This window comes from Oncorhynchus mykiss, chromosome 5, assembly GCF_013265735.2.
Source record: "Oncorhynchus mykiss isolate Arlee chromosome 5, USDA_OmykA_1.1, whole genome shotgun sequence".
NCBI classification, from domain to species: Eukaryota; Metazoa; Chordata; class Actinopteri; order Salmoniformes; family Salmonidae; genus Oncorhynchus; species Oncorhynchus mykiss.
Window position 1 is genome coordinate 7,027,927 of NC_048569.1, and position 19,198 is coordinate 7,047,124.

The 19,198-nt window shown below is 44.4% G+C and overlaps 2 protein-coding genes across 4 annotated transcripts in view; one reads left to right on the forward strand and one right to left on the reverse strand.

Annotated features, from left to right (window-relative positions):
- The window catches only part of LOC118964554 (angiopoietin-related protein 2-like), a 29,531-nt gene extending 25,475 nt beyond the window's left edge, over window positions 1-4,056 (forward strand). Inside the window, exon 5 of the mRNA XM_036976686.1 lies at window positions 1,022-4,056. Coding sequence (XP_036832581.1) covers window positions 1,022-1,221 — 200 coding nt within the window. The 3' untranslated portion in view covers window positions 1,222-4,056. The remainder of the gene's footprint in view (window positions 1-1,021) is intronic.
- The window catches only part of LOC110523130 (ras-specific guanine nucleotide-releasing factor RalGPS1), a 295,595-nt gene that overhangs the window by 160,049 nt on the left and 116,348 nt on the right, over window positions 1-19,198 (reverse strand). For all 3 annotated transcript variants that reach the window (XM_036976684.1, XM_036976683.1, XM_036976685.1), the window contains exon 8: window positions 13,309-13,435. In XM_036976684.1, coding sequence (XP_036832579.1) covers window positions 13,309-13,435 — 127 coding nt within the window. The remainder of the gene's footprint in view (window positions 1-13,308; window positions 13,436-19,198) is intronic.

Genomic DNA, 19,198 nt, shown 5'->3' on the forward strand with positions numbered 1-19,198 from the left:
CAGGGGGGGCGTAGTAGGGGGCACGGTTGGCCCGTTGGCGCTGCTGAATTTTTTGGGAAACTTTAGGGCCCCCATCTTGGCCATTTTTGCTTTTTTAAGCCAATTCCCTGCAATTCTAAAAATGTCTTCATGGGGTTGAGAGAAAATATTGCAGCTTTAAAGCTAATGTCCCGCAATTCTATACATTTTGCCATGGCTAATGCTACGTTCTTTTGCTCAAACATAACAAAATCTATACTGCTAAATTCTCCCTAACCATCTAGTTTTATTTTGGTGATTCTTAGTTCTCCAAGATTATTAATTTAAAAAAATATATATATAGGTCTATTACCTTTCTCTTATGTTGTTTTAGTCGTTTAAGTTGACAATGAAAGTTTTTTTTTTTAAATCCCGTAAATGTATATAGAACATTGTTTGGATGCGGCCTGCCCAAGAATTACAGTAGCAAAAAAATCCCTGAGTAGGACTGCTGATCTAGGATCTGTTTTTCCTCTTTTCTAATGAATAAGATTATATGGACTGATCCTAGATCATAAGATTATATGGACTGATCCTAGATCATAATAAGATTATATGGACTGATCCTAGATCAGCACTCTTACTCTCTCAAATGCTTTGTGGATTTGGGGCCAGGTTGCTATAGTGCTGCAAAACAACTCGGAGCCGAGAATGAGGGGAACAAGGAATATTTAAAAAATACCACCTATGCGGGGACTTTGCCAAAGAGCATTAACCCGAGGGTTTGCACAGTGGGACAGACTGTACCAGTTTCTGATCAAACCTCATGGGCAGAGCTGTGTGAATTTGGGCATCACAGGTACAAGTCTTTTGAAAGCATGGTTATGAGGTATACATACTGTATGTTTCCGCTTTAAAGCAACTGTACTATTTAAGAAATGGAAAAGGGTTTGGTAAAATACGGAGATTAATTATATGTATATATATTTTTTAAAATAACTTAAAAAAAACATACATTTGACTCTACTTTGCATTGACTACAGCTGCATCGTTCTTTTTTTAGGTAACTGTGCCCATTACCAGAAGGGTGGCTGGTGGTATAACGCCTGTGCCCACTCCAACCTGAACGGCGTGTGGTACCGGGGCGGGCACTACCGCAGCCGATACCAGGACGGCGTCTACTGGGCCGAGTTCCGCGGGGGCGCTTACTCCCTGAAGAAAGTGTCCATGATGATCCGACCCAACCCAAACACCTTCCACTAAGACCACAGTTTTTCGAAGAGCGAGAGAACCAACCGCAGGAAAACCTTGTTTTTTTTTTTCATTTTTGTAAACGGGCATTTTCTCCAACTTGACCTCTGTCCTGAGGTGCAATTCATTTCAGCTTCTGTCTTGGCTTTTTGTTTTCTTCTGATTCCTTTAAATCGCTTTTACATTCATAAATATATAGATATAGCATACAAGTGCAACGGCTGTCTTGTGTATGGCTCACAGGGACAGGGTGGTGTTTCCCCCCCCCCCCCACAGGTTTCAAAGCCCTCTTTACAGTGATTCCTCCAGCGTTCTTTGGAGGGCACAGGGCCACATGGTTTACCTTCTCGGAAGAACTACCAGGGTAGTCAAGTTCCCTCTGAGGAGCCTGCAAAAACAATTGCAACTACAAAGACAGGCCCTGTGCCTTTCGGACACAGACTTTGCACATATGCTTGCATGAATGCAGAAGTGATGTTGCAGCTTTTTGCTGTGTTGTTCTACAGTTGCTGACCAATGAACCCAAGAGAGAAGTTTGTATTACAGGTTTTTTGTTTTTGTCATTGGTTGTGGGGGGGGGGGGGGGGGGGGGGGGAAAGGGGGGGGGAATATTTTTGGGGGGTGTTTATTGTGGTTGTTAAATATACATACAGCACATCTCCATAAAGTTCATATTTGACCGTTTTTCGAGTCACTACTGTTATCTGGCTGTTATGCAATATTAGTAATGATGCTTTAAGTTTTTTTTTTTTTTTTTTTCACTTTGAGGAAACATGACACAGGAATTCATATCTGGTGATCCTGTCCAAAAACACTCACTGGGGAGAAAAAAAAATGGTATATAGTTTGTTTTCTTTCTTAACATTTTAAGAATGTGTACAGGAAGTGACCCCAACTATTTTGAAAGAGGCATCTTTCCCTGCAGTAACAAGTGTCTATATTTTGGCCAAACTACTGAGCCAACAAAGAAGCTCATCCATTTCCACAGCAGAGCAGAGATTCGTGGCAACTTCAGCTTTTGCTCTGCTCAGCTACTGTGAGGAATTTCCTGTAAGGGAGGAGTGGCTGGCCGAGCGAGTGTCATGGGGTTTGAAGGGGAGGATGGAGAGGATGGAGAGAAAGGGGAGGATGGGGGGATGATAAGGATGGAGCGAAAGGGGAGAAAAGGGAGGATGCGTGGAAAGGAGTCTTCATCGCTGTGTCCTAATGAACCATTAGGGAGAATGAGGTCAACCAAATCGATCTGACCTCCCTCCAGAGGTGTGTTGACACTGCGGATGCATCACAGAGAGCCTCCTAACTTACTGTTTTACCAGAAGGAGGGCAAGGGAAGACCTGAAGCTGAAAGGTGATGGTAGGCTTTCGAAAGGGCCAGTATGCCATCAAAATATATGTTCAGTGAGCATACCTTTTTTAAAGTGAGATTACGGCCCCCACCAGTTACATAACTAACCACCGTCCAAAACGACCCCCGACTCATCCCAGTTAACCGCTCACAATCCTTATAATCTCCTTTCATGCAGTCCGAGCTTTAAGGCAAGATGGAAGATTGTAGAAAGAACAACGTTGCAGCTTCAATGATTCAGATGGGCGATCTAACGAGGCCACTTGCTCTGAGCATTTTGCCAAACCAGAAGTCAAATAAGGTTATATGGTGTCCTGTTTCACACACACACGCCTGTAGTGTGTAACCTGTACAGTGTGTAACCTGTAGTGTGTAACCTGTACAGTGTGTAACCTGTACAGCGTGTAACCTGTACAGCGTGTAACCTGTACAGCGTGTAACCTGTACAGCGTGTAACCTGTACAGCGTGTAACCTGTACAGCGTGTAACCTGTACAGCGTGTAACCTGCACAGCGTGTAACCTGCACAGCGTGTGGAGTGAAATGGAAATGTGTTTTTTTGCGTATCCTACTCCCCCTGACCCCTGCCATTATTGACGGGGACCCTGGAGCAAATAACTTTCAAGTTTTTAATGTCACGTGCACAAGTACAGTGAAATGTCTTTCTTGCAAGCTCTAAACCCAACAATGCAAAAATCAATATTACAGCTACTGGCCCAACGCTCTAACCACTAGTCTACCTGCTATCACAACGAGACCAAGTGTGTCTAACTCGATTATTACAAATCCCTTTCGGGTGAGATCTTAATCTCACTTCAGTTCCCTGTAGTGTTCACACAACGTCAGACAAGAGGTTCACTGTAGTGTTCACACAACATCAGACAAGAGGTTCCCTGTAGTGTTCACACAACGTCATGTCAATAATTCAGTCCTCTCTGTACATAAGTCATCCTCATTAAGGTTATTCTTGTAAGGTATCAATCTGCTCTGTATCAACTAGAGCATTCAGGGCTCAAACCACCCAGTGTATAATCAACTAGAGCATTCAGTGCTCAAACCACCCAGTGTATAATCAACTAGAGCATTCAGTGCTCAAACCACCCAGTGTATAATAAACTAGAGCATTCAGAGCTCGAACCACCCAGTGTATAATAAACTAGAGCATTCAGAGGTCGAACCACCCAATGCATAATAAACTAGAGCATTCAGAGCTCGAACCACCCAGTGTATAATCAACTAGAGCATTCAGAGCTCAAACCACCCAGTGTATAATCAACTAGAGCATTCAGAGCTCGAACCACCCAGTGCATAATAAACTATGTCCAGTCACTTTGGTGTTTTCTTTTGGACAGCTGTGGAGGTGAATGAACTGATACAGCACCCAGATAGAAACTGGGTCAGATAACAGAGGTTTTGTCAAAGCATTAAACGTGAGAACGTGAAGAACGAACACAGACAAACAGGCTACGGATACAAGCATTCCATTAAACAAAACAACAATAATCACCAGCCTCTGGTATTTATTTATTTAAAAAGTATATATATTTAACTAGGCAAGTCAGTTAAGAACAAATTCTTATTTACAATGACGGCCTACACCGGCCAAACCGGGATGATGCTGAGCCAATATGGGACTCCCAATCACGGCCAGTTGTGATACAGCCTGGACTTGAACCAGGGTGTCTGTAGTGACGCCACTAGCACTGAGATGCAGTGGCTTAGACCGCTGTGCCACTCAGGAGCCATCCTAAAAAGATGTGTGTGTGTGTGTGTGTGTGTGTGTGTGTGTGTGTGTGTGTGTGTGTGTGTACGCATACTGTAAGTGTGTGTGTGTGTGTGTGTGTGTGTGTGTGTGTGAGGGAGTACGCATACTGCATGTGTGTGTGAGTACGCATACTGTATGTGTGTGTGTGTGTGTGTGTGTGAGTACGCATACTGTATGTGTGTGTGAGAGAGAGGGGCTAAGTGATGGTGGTCTCCATTCTGCCACTTTCTATGGAGTTCTTAACTACTCAGAGGGGCCAACAGAGCCACGGTGCCCAAAATGAGCCAAAACAGTCAACAATTTAAATAGGTAACCCGGGGGGACGGGTTTAACCTCGCCACCACTCAAACTGCTCCAGTCAAAGCTCTATTGTTATCCCCCCGTCTTGGCTGTTATGACGGTTTCCAATGAGTCTGCTCTGGTATCATAAACGCCTTAAACTCATTAAAAAAGGGGGAGGAACCTGGCACACAAACACAAAATCGCTGACTAGGGAGAACAGATCAGCTTTGGGAAATATACACTATATAATACAAAAGTATGTGGACTAGAGGTCGACCGATTATAATTTTTCAACGCCGATACTGATTATTGGAGGACCCCCAAAAAAGCTGATACCGATTCAAATCAACCGATTTAAAAAAAAATGTTTATTTGTAATAATGACAATTACAACAATACTGAATGTACACTTATTTTAACTTAATACATCAATAAAATCAATTTAGCCTCATAAATAATGAAACATGTTCAATTTGGTTTAAATAATGCAAAAACAAAGTGTTGGAGAAGAAAGTAAAAGTGCAATATGTGCCATGTAAGAAAGCTAACGTTTAAGTTCCTTGCTCAGAACATGAGAACATATGAAAGCTGGAGGTTCCTTTTAACATGAGTCTTCAATATTCCCATGGAAGAAGTTTTAGGTTGTAGTTATTATAGGAATTATAGGACTATTTCTCTCTATACCATTTGTATTTCATTAACCTTTGACTATTGGATGTTCTTATAGGCACTTTAGTATTGCCAGTGTAACAGTATAGCTTCCGTCTCGCTCCTACCTGGGCTCGAACCAGGAACACATCGACAACAGCCACCCTCGAAGCAACGTTACCCATGTAGAGCAAGGGGAACAACTACTCCAAGTCTCAGAGCGAGTGATGTTTGAAACGCTATTAGCGCTCACCCCGCTAACTAGCTAGCCATTTCACATCTGTTACACCAGCCTAATCTCGAGAGTTGATAGGCTTGAAGTCATAAACAGCGCAATGCTTGAAGCAGAACAAAGAGCTGCTGGCAAAATGCACGAAAGTGCTGTTTGAATGAATGCTTACAAGCCTGCTGGTGCCTACCACCGCTCAGTCAGACTGCTCTATCAAATCATAGACTTAATTATAACATAATAACACACAGAAATACGAGCCTTAGGTCATTAATATGGTTGACTCCGGAAACTATCATTTCGAAAACAAAACGTTTATTATTTCAGCGAAATACGGAACTGTTCGGTATTTTATCTAACGGGTGGCATCCCTAAGTCTAAATATTGCTGTTACATTGCACAACCTTCAATGTTATGTCATAATTACGTAAAATTCTGGCAAATTAGTTCGCAATGAGCCAAATTAGGCGGCCCAAACTGTTGCATATACACTCTCTCCCAGGTCCACACAGAAATTATTTGTCGAGATCGGTGTGCAAGAACTTGACTGGCCTGCAAGGAGCCCTGACCTCAACCCCATCGAACACCTTTGGGATGAATTGGGACGCCGGCTGCGAGCCAGGCCTAATCGCCCGCGAGCCAGGCCTAATCGCCCAACATCAGTGCCCAACCTCAATAATGCTTGTGTGGCTGAATGGAAGCAAGTCCCCGCAGCAATGTTCCAACATCTAGTTGAAAGCCTTCCGAGTAGAGTGGAGGCTGTTATAGCAGCAAAGGGAGGGACAAACTCCATCTTAATGCTCATGATTTTGGAATGAGATGTTCGATGAGCAGGAGTCCACATACTTTTGGTCATGTAGTGTATATCGCTTAGCAGTCTGACGTGTGGTCAAACCCAGTACACAGTGGCCCATTCTGTCTTTTAACTAATGGAGACAGTAAAAGTCAGACGACCACACCGCTCTTCCATTCACTCACTGGAGAGCACAATACAGCCCTCCGGGCCTTATCATTTCCCTTCAGAAGCTCTGCTTTGAGTCTGTTTACACTAAACAAGAGACGATATTGGCTAATATTGGCCGACATAACTTGAGGTAGTGTGATGGGAACAACAGCTGTATTGTTCCTCATTCTAGGGTCATTAAGTGGGCACACTGAAAATGACACAATAATACAGATTCCAGAACTGGCAAGGCAGAAAAGTCCTCTTTCCCTGGACTGAAAGAGTGCTAATGCGACTGGCCAGAGAATGAGGAACAAAATGACTGTCCCACAGCTGATACTCTGTGAAAGTGAAAGAGACGCAGTGAAATACTACTTGAGTAAAAGTCTAAAAGTATTTGGTTTTAAATATACTTAAGTATTAAAAGGTAAATGTAATTGCTAAAATATTATAAAGATAAAAGTATAAATAATTTTAAAAAATCCTTATATTCCTTATTCCTTAAATTAAATTCCTTATATTAAGCAAACCATATAGTTTTTTTTATTTATGGATAGCCAGGGGTACACTCCAACATAATTTACAAACAAAGCATGTGTTTAGTGAGTCCGCCAGATCAGAGGCAGTAGGGATGACCAGGGATGTTCTCTTGATAAGTGCATGAATGTTCCTGTCCTGCTAAGCATTCAAAATATAACGAGTACTTATGGGTGTCAGGAAAAATGTATGGAGTAAAAAGTACATTATTTTCTTTAGGAATGTACTGGAGTAAAAGTAGTCAAAAATATAAATAGTTAAGTACAGATACCCCCCAAAAAACTACTTAAGAACTAAAGTATTTTTACTTGAGTTCTTACTTGCACATCAAGGTGGGCAGGGTTACCAAGGCAACCTGCTTCTGGAAGATGTATGAAGACTTTCTTATTTACCTAGGTTTGGTTTGGTGTTGTAGTTTCAACTTAAAAACCAGAGGCACATCCCCCAGTAGGTTTGGTGTTGTAGTTTCAACTTAAAACCCAGAGGCACATCCCCCAGTAGGTTTGGTTTGGTGTTGTAGTTTCAACTTAAAAACCAGAGGCACATCCCCCAGTAGGTTTGGTTTGGTGTTGTAGTTTCAACTTAAAAACCAGAGGCACATCCCCCAGTAGGTTTGGTTTGGTGTTGTAGTTTCAACTTAAAAACCAGAGGCACATCCCCCAGTAGATTTGAGCAAAACATAAAACAGGAAAAAAAGGGATTGGTGGGGGGGGGTCCCAAATATGTCCACTCACATTATTTGTGATTCTTAAATGACGTCGTGTGGAACACATTTGGTTTCTATTGTAATTATCTCACGCTAGCCGAAGGAAACATGCCTCCCTTTGCTTTGCTGACATGACCATGGCACAAACCTGGAAAACTGAGACCTCACTGCTCTTTAGGGAAGGAATGAGGAAAGGAGGAGGGAGGTGAGTCCGCAGAGAGTGTGGAGTGATGAGGGGGACAGGGCATTGCAGCCTTTATCAAGCTCCACCGTGTGAGGCTGTCAGTTCCACAAAGAGGGGATCCGCCCCTTGACCTGCCCAGGCACCGAGCCCCACCTCTAACGCCGCCAACACTTCCAGAGCAACAAAAGACCAGCAGGGAGGTTTGGAGCGAACCAGTCCCTATGAGCTGAGCAGATTAACAAAGTCCCCTGGAGGTCTGTGTGAGATGGGCCTGACGTTGTTTTCATGCCTCAGTCATTAAAATGCCAGTCTGAGTTGGCAAGAACTCTGTGTGATAATTAGGGTTGCAAAATTCAGGGGGAACGTTCAAGAAATTGGAGTTGGAGATTTCCAGAATCAGGAGGGAATAAGCAGAACATCTCGAATCCTCCAACCAGGATTTCTAGAAAACAAGGGAATTTATTGAAAGTTCCAGGAATTTTGCAACCCTAGTGATAATAGGAAACTGGGTCAGAGGGCTACTGCCAAACCATTGCAATTACCCCTCTTCATCTGACCCGCCAAATTAAACTAGGTACTAGTTAATCTTCAGATGATATGGATAGAAAAAAAATACCTTGTGTGATTAGTTTTAGAATTTGAGTTGTATGTAGTCTTGAGCGAGGTCCAGAGCCTGCTGGTTTTCTGATCTACCTGTTCATTAATTGCATCCACCTGGTGTCCCAGGTGTAAATCAGTCCCTAATAAAGAAAAAGCAGTGGGATCTGACTTCAACATTCCAGATTTGAATGAGGGGTATAGAGTATAGAGCCAAGCCGATATCTAGAGTAGTTCAGTATTACAGTTCAGTATTATAGTTCAGTATTACAGTTCAGTATTATAGTTCAGTATTATAGTTCAGTATTATAGTTCAGTATTATAGTTCAGTATTATAGTTCAGTATTATAGTTCAGTATTACAGTTCAGTATTACAGTTCAGTATTACAGTTCAGTATTATAGTTCAGTATTACAGTTCAGTATTATAGTTCAGTATTACAGTTCAGTATTATAGTTCAGTATTATAGTTCAGTATTATAGTTCAGTATTACAGTTCAGTATTATAGTTCAGTATTATAGTTCAGTATTATAGTTCAGTATTACAGTTCAGTATTATAGTTCAGTATTATAGTTCAGTATTATAGTTCAGTATTACAGTTCAGTATTATAGTTCAGTATTACAGTTCAGTATTATAGTTCAGTATTACAGTTCAGTATTATAGTTCAGTATTATAGTTCAGTATTATAGTTCAGTATTACAGTTCAGTATTATAGTTCAGTATTACAGTTCAGTATTATAGTTCAGTATTATAGTTCAGTATTATAGTTCAGTATTACAGTTCAGTATTACAGTTCAGTATTATAGTTCAGTATTACAGTTCAGTATTACAGTTCAGTATTATAGTTCAGTATTACAGTTCAGTATTACAGTTCAGTATTACAGTTCAGTATTACAGTTCAGTATTACAGTTCAGTATTACAGTTCAGTATTATAGTTCAGTATTATAGTTCAGTATTATAGTTCAGTATTACAGTTCAGTATTATAGTTCAGTATTATAGTTCAGTATTATAGTTCAGTATTACAGTTCAGTATTATAGTTCAGTATTACAGTTCAGTATTACAGTTCAGTATTATAGTTCAGTATTACAGTTCAGTATTATAGTTCAGTATTACAGTTCAGTATTATAGTTCAGTATTACAGTTCAGTATTACAGTTCAGTATTATAGTTCAGTATTATAGTTCAGTATTACAGTTCAGTATTACAGTTCAGTATTACAGTTCAGTATTATAGTTCAGTATTATAGTTCAGTATTATAGTTCAGTATTACAGTTCAGTATTATCCCACTGGATACCTGTATTTTAATACAATATTTGCATTGAAGTACTGTTCCTGTAACCCTGTGCTTTAAGTTCTGAACCGAGCGCAAACTGTCCTGGGAAGGATCCTTTAAAGAGGACCGCTGTACAAAAGTCCAGAGTCCTACGGTGGAAATCTCAACACAGACGTCTCAATAGGCACACAACGGTTAGAGCACAATAGTAGTGATGTCTGTCAGTGACTGTCCACAGTTTCTGTCCACAGTTTCCATGATTAAATTTATCTGCTCTGGGATACCGATTCATGTTGATATTTTTAAGTGCTGGTGGTCGTTGACATTGTTTTACGTCGGACAGCGCGTAGATTCCGCCTGCACTGATCCGTCTCATATCGCAAAGTGGGATAGCTCGAAAGTAGTTCTGACAAGGTCTAACATTTGGAGAAATAAAAATGACCTAGGTGACATCTGCTAAACCCCATTTCTGCCTCAAAACTGTCTCAATTGATCTAAGCTAAAACAATAAAATGTCAAATGTAGATTTTTAGGGCGAGGCAGTCTTAGTCGCCCTATTTTAAATCTAGATAAGGATTATTGTGCTTCAAAAGAGCAGTATTTTTGAAGTTCGACTATAGCACGACAGCAAGCATAAATTTGTCCAACATTAACGCTAATGTTAGCCGAGCCAGTCACTGAAAGGATGCTGCACACACACACACACACACAATGCTGAATGCTCAAAAAAAAAAACTAGCTAGCGACTGTAGCTAGTAGTGCTAATGCTTACATTATGAGTTTTTATTTAGCAGCTGTTCTTCTGCGTCGAGTTATTACAGTAGTCTACCGAGTCAGCTGCTGGCTGTGCTCAGCTGACTCAACCATACGATCGCAGAGAAACATGCTGATCTACGGACTGATTTCTGATAAGACAGTTTCTCTTAATTTTGGGAAAGTATGTCTACAACTTTAGGGTAATTTAAACAGGCTAAGCAAGCTTTTGATGCCAGTGAAGGATGAGCTAGCTAACTATGTCAGTAAGCTACACAGCTGATCACTGGCGACCAACATCCTGGCACAATTTGTGCAGGAGATAGATCATTTTAAAAACTGGTGGCTAACAATTGCAAACTATTAAATCATTGCCAAAATGTTTGTAATAATTTTGCTAGTTAGTTATTCTGAAGTCATACGAGTGTTAGTGACATTTGCAACTGTGTTTTCATTTGGAACTTACAACCCTCTTTTCCATAGAATTAGGAATCAGGGTAACGGAATGGACATGAACCTTCCAATGACGGGATAAAGGTCAGCCATGGTTTGCCTGTGCTGTTTTAAGACAGTGTAAAATAATGAATTTGAAGAATTTCTGCACTGCATGTCTGCTAGCTAGCCAGACCGTTTTAGAGGAATGATTCCATACATTTGTCTAATTCACTGCCAATATTCTACTCAAAAAAATGCAGTCAATCCACAGCCATACACTGGCGCGAATCAGTTGATGATACGACTTCGACAAGTTGCAAATACTGATTTTACACAGCTTTCCAAGAACACAAAAAAACGTAGACATTTGTGGTTTGTTTACATATATTTTAGAGGTTATTATTCACATGGAAAATTGGTATAAAACCTGTATAAAATGTATTTCTAATTATATATATGACCATTTTAGTTTGACATGTCACATGCCTTTTATGTTCCTGCATATTAAAAAAAATTGGGATTACGCCTCTACTGCCATTCATTCCAATTAGACTGGTTTAGATTTCTCCCTGCCATTTTCACCACATTCTGGAACATTGAGGATTTATGACATTGAGATCCTATTAAATTACTAGAGAGGTTGATGCTATTTTCCTCAAATCACAGACTGAACCAGGTGGATGACTCGTCATAAAGGGAGGGGGGGGGGGGGGGGGGGGGGTTGGCCACGGTCATAAAACTAAACCGACTCAGCTGAATGGGTTTTAATTCCTCAGTGAATGGGAAACATCTGCACATTTATTGATGATGATGGTGGTAGTGATGATTTAACAACAAACAGATTGATCAAAAGTAACGTCTCCAAATGTGGCTTTACCATATCAGTTTGGAAAAGAGATAGATGTTATGAACAGGGCTCTAAATAAAAAATATTAAAAAATCATAGCACTGGTGTTCCAAACTTTGAAAGGTTAGGAGCACAACAAAAGTTAGGAGCAAAACAAAAGTTAGGAGCACAACAAAAGTTAGGAGCACAACAAAGGTTAGGAGGACAACAAATGTTAGGAGGACAACAAAAGTTAGGAGGACAACAAAAGTTAGGAGGACAACAAAGGTTAGGAGGACAACAAATGTTAGGAGGACAACAAAAGTTAGGAGGACAACAAAAGTTAGGAGGACAACAAAAGTTAGGAGCACAACAAAAGTTAGGAGCACAACAAAAGTTAGGAGCACAACAAAAGTTAGGAGCACAACAAAAGTTAGGAGCACAACAAAGGTTAGGAGGACAACAAATGTTAGGAGGACAACAAAAGTTAGGAGGACAACAAAAGTTAGGAGCACAACAAAAGTTAGGAGCACAACAAAAGTTAGGAGCACAACAAAAGTTAGGAGGACAACAAAAGTTAGGAGGACAACAAAAGTTAGGAGGACAACAAAGGTTAGGAGCACAACCAAAGTTAGGAGCACAACCAAAGTTAGGAGCACAACCAAAGTTAGGAGCACAACCAAAGTTAGGAGCACAACCAAAGTTAGGAGCACCAGAAGAGAAACATTTTTTTTTAATGGAGAGAGAGACTATATTGGGTCTATGAATTCTAGCTACTTTTGAAGAAACTAATATGTAACCCTGTAAAGACATTTGTTACTTATAAAAAGCTATTATGTTGATATAAAAAAAAGCCTGTCATTGTTTAAAAGCACTACCTATTGAGATGCATAAGATAAAAAATTGTACACTGTCCCTTTAAAAGCGTAACGTTTTGTGAGTGATGACATGCAAGAGATCAGTCATTCATTCATTCATTCATTCATTCATTCATTGATCTATGATCATTGATCTCCTGAAGAAGATATCCCCTTTCCTTTCTCTCTGTGCCACCAGAAGTTTGGATATACTGCTAAAGTTCCCAGGTTGTTAGCTAGCAATCTAGCTAATGAGGTAATAAGACTGAGCAAGGTGTAAACAAACGCACCCGACATGGTTTATGAACAGGGCCACCCACCTGTGGCCACCTCAATATATTTATTCACCATAATTCCGCCAAAAACACTTGTTTTCAGTTTTTTTTAAAATCACACTTCTTTCCACAACAATGCTTAAACACATCAGGACACCACTTGAGTTCTAGAAATGTTTTATTTTATGTTGGAGAGTATAGTTAACCAATCATTTCAATTGCGCACCTCAAGAGACTGATGTATGTTTAGCAGTGTTTCTTTACTGCATGTGTGTTAGCAGAGTTTGCAAAACAAATGACTGATACAAATCATGAGAGAGACTTACCCAGATAGGGTTTAAGGTTAGAGACTTACCCAGGTAGGGTTTAAGGTTAGAGACTTACCCAGGTAGGGTTTAAGGTTAGAGACTTACCCAGGTAGGGTTTAAGGTTAGAGACTTACCCAGGTAGGGGATGCATGGTGTTATCTTGAGAGAACGGATGTACTCCCTCATGCGCGTGTAGTTGTCCTCTTTGGATGTCAAGAAGTCCAGCTTCTCAAACGTGGTCTTGTCCTTCCGGCTGATCAGCTGAGAGAAGAAGGACAAGGTGGAATCAGCTTATTGTTAATGTATTCCTACAGGCTGATCAGCTGGGAGAAGAAGAACAAGGTGGAATCAGCTTATTGTTAATTCATTTCCTCTTTCAGCCAGTCAGCCGGCATCATTAGTTGTACTCCGTTAATTGTAACTCGACAACATGAGTGGTCGATTTCCCCTGCAGAGGGACTAGCAAATCTGATGCATTGTTACTTCTTCAGCAACCAACGACACACTTCAGGTAAAATAAATAAATAACAAAATACATTTTGAAAAGAAAATCAGTCATCGGTAACAGGTAGAGTTGAAACATTTAAAATACAACATATTACTGACACACAGACACCAAGTGAACAGTGGTGTCAGCAGCACAGACAGACAATAACACATGACCAGAAACCACAAGACCATGGACTGTCTGACATTTGTGTTTGTCATTGAGAACTCTAAATCGACTTACGGCTGGGGACAGACAGACATGAATACGAGAGTGATTTGGAGTTGGAGGACTTCTGGGTGCTCACTGTCTGAGGGATTTGACCCTGGCTCCCCTCATTCACTGCCTTCTCAGAGTTATCATTATGACATTAGCCTGCAGCCACCTTTGTTTTGCACGTCTATGCAGTCAAGCACATCTACATCTGACCTAACTGGGAGTCAATGTCGTTTGGCTTTAAACTCTGCCAGAGTTTGTGGAATGTAGGTGTAGAGCTTAAATCTAAACAGCCAATCAGTTATTGGAGGTCATTAGATGTTATGTACAACTCAAAATCAGCACACTCATTTCATTGTGTGTGTGTGTGGAAGTATTTGAAATGTACATAAAAAAAATATATATATTTTCTCATCTTAAAACCTTGTAAAAAAAAAAAAAAACGTCTAAGTATTGTAATCAAATTGCCGAGTGCTAATTTTCAGAGTGTTAGGTTCCCATTGAGTCCTGTATTCCACCCCGAGTGGTTCAGACACGTCGGGAAAGCTAAAGTCCGGTGAGCGCCAAGATGTGACCCCGTGCTTCCTCAGCGCTCAACACCACAGAGTGGAGGGGTGAACCCATGCTTCCTCAGCGCTCAACACCACAGAGTGGAGGGGTGAACCCATGCTTCCTCAGCGCTCAACACCACAGAGTGGAGGGGTGAACCCATGCTTCCTCAGCGCTCAACACCACAGAGTGGAGGGGTGAACCCATGCTTCCTCAGAGCTCAACACCACAGAGTGGAGAGGTGAACCCATGCTTCCTCAGCGCTCAACACCACAGAGTGGAGAGGTGAACCCATGCTTCCTCAGCGCTCAACACCACAGAGTGGAGGGGTGAACCCATGCTTCCTCAGCGCTCAACACCACAGAGTGGAGGGGTGAACCCATGCTTCCTCAGCGCTCAACACCACAGAGTGGAGAGGGGAACCCATGCTTCCTCAGCGCTCAACACCACAGAGTGGAGAGGTGAACCCATGCTTCCTCAGCGCTCAACACAACAGAGTGGAGAGGTGAACCCATGCTTCCTCAGCGCTCAACACCACAGAGTGGAGAGGTGAACCCATGCTTCCTCAGCGCTCAACACCACAGAGTGGAGAGGTGAACCCATGCTTCCTCAGCGCTCAACACCACAGAGTGGAGAGGTGAACCCATGCTTCCTCAGCGCTCAACACCACAGAGTGGAGGGGTGAACCCATGCTTCCTCAGCGCTCAACACCACAAAGTGGAGGGGTGAACCCATGCTTCCTCAGAGCTCAACACCACAGAGTGGAGAGGTGAACCCATGCTTCCTCAGAGCTTAACACCACAGAGTGGAGGGATGCCTTTGGAGTGGCCTTGCATTTCCGCAATACCAGACAACAGAACAGCCCCCAGCCTTTTATGCAATTGATTATTTTTTTGCAATAGTTTCTGCTCTTTGCCTGGGGCAGAGTGGAAACAGGACTATCCTGTAGCCGGGAGGAGTGGAAACAGGACTATCCTGTAGCCGGGAGGAGTGGAAACAGGACTATCCTGTAGCCGGGAGGAGTGGAAACAGGACTATCCTATAGCCGGGAGGAGTGGAAACAGGACTATCCTGTAGCCGGGAGGAGTGGAAACAGGACTATCCTATAGCCGGGAGGAGTGGAAACAGGACTATCCTGTAGCTGGGGAGGAGTGGAAACAGGACTATCCTGTAGCCAGGGAGGAGTGGAAACAGGACTATCCTATAGCCGGGGAGGAGTGGAAACAGGACTATCCTATAGCCGGGAGGAGTGGAAACAGGACTATCCTGTAGCCGGGTAGGAGTGGAAACAGGACTATCCTGTAGCCGGGAGGAGTGGAAACAGGGCTATCCTGTAGCCGGGGAGGAGTGGAAACAGGGATATCCTGTAGCCGGGGAGGAGTGGAAACAGGACTATCCTATAGCCGGGAGGAGTGGAAACAGGACTATCCTATAGCCGGGAGGAGTGGAAACAGGACTATCCTATAGCCGGGAGGAGTGGAAACAGGACTATCCTATAGCCGGGAGGAGTGGAAACAGGACTATCCTGTAGCCGGGTAGGAGTGGAAACAGGGATATCCTGTAGCCGGGAGGAGTGGAAACAGGACTATCCTATAGCCAGGGAGGAGTGCAGACAATCACCTGAGCCATCATCTCCCCTCTTTAGGGGTTGATTACTCTCCCCCTAGTAAGGACAGTTCCTTCCCTGCTTCGGGTTGGTAAGAGCATCAATAGCTAATCCTAGCCACTGGAGAGTGGGGTTCTGAAGAGAGTAGCCAGATGTCTCTTACTCCCCTGCCCAGACAGATGCCATGGACACAATGTTAAGTGAATGCAGTAGTGTGGATTTACACGGGTTACCATAAGATGTAAAACCCGTTTTCCTTTGAGGGCAGGTAAGGGGCCTTTGAGGGACGGTAAGGGGCCTTTGAGGGACGGTAAGGGGCCTTTGAGGGACGGTAAGGGGCCTTTGAGGGAAGGTAAGGGGCCTTTGAGGGACGGTAAGGGGCCTTTGAGGGACGGTAAGGGGCCTTTGAGGGACGGTAAGGGGCCTTTGAGGGACGGTAAGGGGCCTTTGAGGGACGGTAAGGGGCCTTTGAGGGACGGTAAGGGGCCTTTGAGGGACGGTAAGGGGCCTTTGAGGGACGGTAAGGGGCCTTTGAGGGACGGTAAGGGGCCTTTGAGGGACGGTAAGGGGCCTTTGAGGGAAGGTAAGGGGCCTTTGAGGGAAGGTAAGGGCAGCTGAGAAATGGCATGCCAGAGGGAAACATTCATCAAAACATCATGAAGGGACAAAAACAAGTGGAATTTCTGCTGGGGCTCCAAACGGCAGGGGAAACCCGTCTGGATAGTGTTTCCAACAAATAAGGGGTGAGCACCAGCTGCGGCGGATTAGGACGGATCCGTTGTGACACTCTCCTGGACTTGCCCTCTGTGTGTCTGCCCCTTGCAGGAAAGGTGCGCCTTTTGCATCATGCCCAGGTAGACTATTTCCGTGTGTATTGCCAAAAACACTCTAAAACACACCCAGCCCTGGCTCATGGTGGTTATCCAGCTGGTAAAACAGACCACACCCTCGCCCCGGGTCCTCGGTCTTCCCCAGAGTGGCACACCCAACCCTGGCATCCGTCTGTCTGTCCCTTGCATGGAACACCCAACCCTGGAAAGTACTGTAGTGCTTCAGCACAATAGTATTTTTTATCTATCTATATATATTTTTTTTCTGTCATTAGCCAAGACCCTGCCCCGCAGTCCTTAGCCTCACTCACCTCCTTAGGTCTCAGCCTCACTCCTCCCCGCGAGTACACCCCAGCCTCACTCCTCCCGGCGAGTACACCCCAGCCTCACTCCTCCCCGCGAGTACACCCCAGCCTCACTCCTCCCCGCAGTCCTCAGCCTCACTCCTCCCCGCGAGTACATCCCAGTCTCACTCACCTCCTTAGGCTTCAGCCTCACTCACCTCCTTAGGCCTCAGCCTCACTCACCTCCTTAGGCCTCAGCCTCACTCACCTCCTTAGGCCTCAGCCTCACTCACCTCCTTAGGCCTCAGCCTCACTCATCCCCGCGAGTACACCCCAGACTCACTAATCCTCCTTAGGGCTCAGCCTCACTCATCCTCCTTAGGGCTCAGCCTCACTCATCCTCCTTAGGGCTCAGCCTCACTCATCCTCCTTAGGGCTCAGCCTCACTCATCCTCCTTAGGGCTCAGACTCACTCCTCCTACTTAGGGCTCAGCCTCACTCCTCCTCCTTAGGGCTCAGCCTCACTCCTCCCCGCGAGTACACCCCAGACTCACTAATCCTCCTTAGGGCTCAGCCTCACTCATCCTCCTTAGGGCTCAGCCTCACTCATCCTCCTTAGGGCTCAGCCTCACTCATCCTCCTTAGGGCTCAGCCTCACTCCTCCCCGCAGTCCTCAGCCTCACTCCTCCCCGCAGTCCTCAGCCTCACTCACCTCCTTAGGGACTCAGCCTCACTTCTCCCCGTGAGTACACCCCAGCTTCACTCCTCCTCCTTAGGCCTCAGCCTCACTCACCTCCTTAGGCCTCAGCCTCACTCACCTCCTTAGGCCTCAGCCTCACTCACCTCCTTAGGCCTCAGCCTCACTCCTCCCCACGAGTACACCCCAGCCTCACTCACCTCCTTAGGCCTCAGCCTCACTCATCCCCGCGAGTACACCCCAGACTCACTAATCCTCCTTAGGGCTCAGCCTCACTCCTCCTCCTTAGGGCTCAGCCTCACTCCTCCTCCTTAGGGCTCAGCCTCACTCCTCCTCCTTAGGGCTCAGACTCACTCCTCCTCCTTAGGGCTCAGCCTCACTCCTCCTCCTTAGGGCTCAGCCTCACTCCTCCTCCTTAGGGTCTTAGCCTCACTCCTCCCCGCGAGTACACCACAGTCTCACTCATCCTCCTTAGTTCTCAGCCTCACTCCTCCTCCTTAGGGCTCAGACTCACTCATCCTCCTTAGGGCTCAGCCTCACTCCTCCCCGCAGTCCTCAGCCTCACTCACCTCCTTAGGGTCTCAGCCTCACTTCTCCCCGTGAGTACACCCCAGCTTCACTCATCCTCCTTAGGGCTCAGCCTCACTCATCCTCCTTAGGGCTCAGCCTCACTCCTCCTCCTTAGGGCTCAGCCTCACTCCTCCTCGCGAGTACACCACATTCTCACTCATCCTCCTTAGTTCTCAGCCTCACTCATCCTCCTTAGTTCTCAGACTCACTCCTCCCCGCGAGTACCCCCCCAGCCTCACTCCTCCCCGCGAGTACCCCCCCAGCCTCACTCCTCCCCGCGAGTACCCCCCCAGCCTCACTCCTCGCCGCGAGTACCCCCCCAGCCTCACTCCTCGCCGCGAGTACCCCCCCAGCCTCACTCCTCGCCGCGAGTACACCCCCAGCCTCACTCCTCGCCGCGAGTACACGGCCCCATAGACCATAGTGTTAGGGTGCCAGTACAGTGTTCCAAGTCTCGCGTCACAATAAGTCATACATTAGACGACTTCTGGTCTATCCTTTTCTGCTTGCCTGAATGTTTTAACTTCACAGATCATACATAACCTGATAATATATAGGACTGGACCGACTACCTTGTCGATTTCCCACTGGAAGCTACGGAGACCGTGTCAAGGCGTGAGATGAGAGGAAGCTACAGAGACCGTGTCAAGGTGTGAGATGAAGCTACATAGACCGTGTCAAGGCGTGAGATGAAGCTACCGAGACCGTGTCAAGGCGTGAGATTAAGCTACATAGACCGTGTCAAGACCTGAGATGAAGCTACATAGACCGTGTCAAGACCTGAG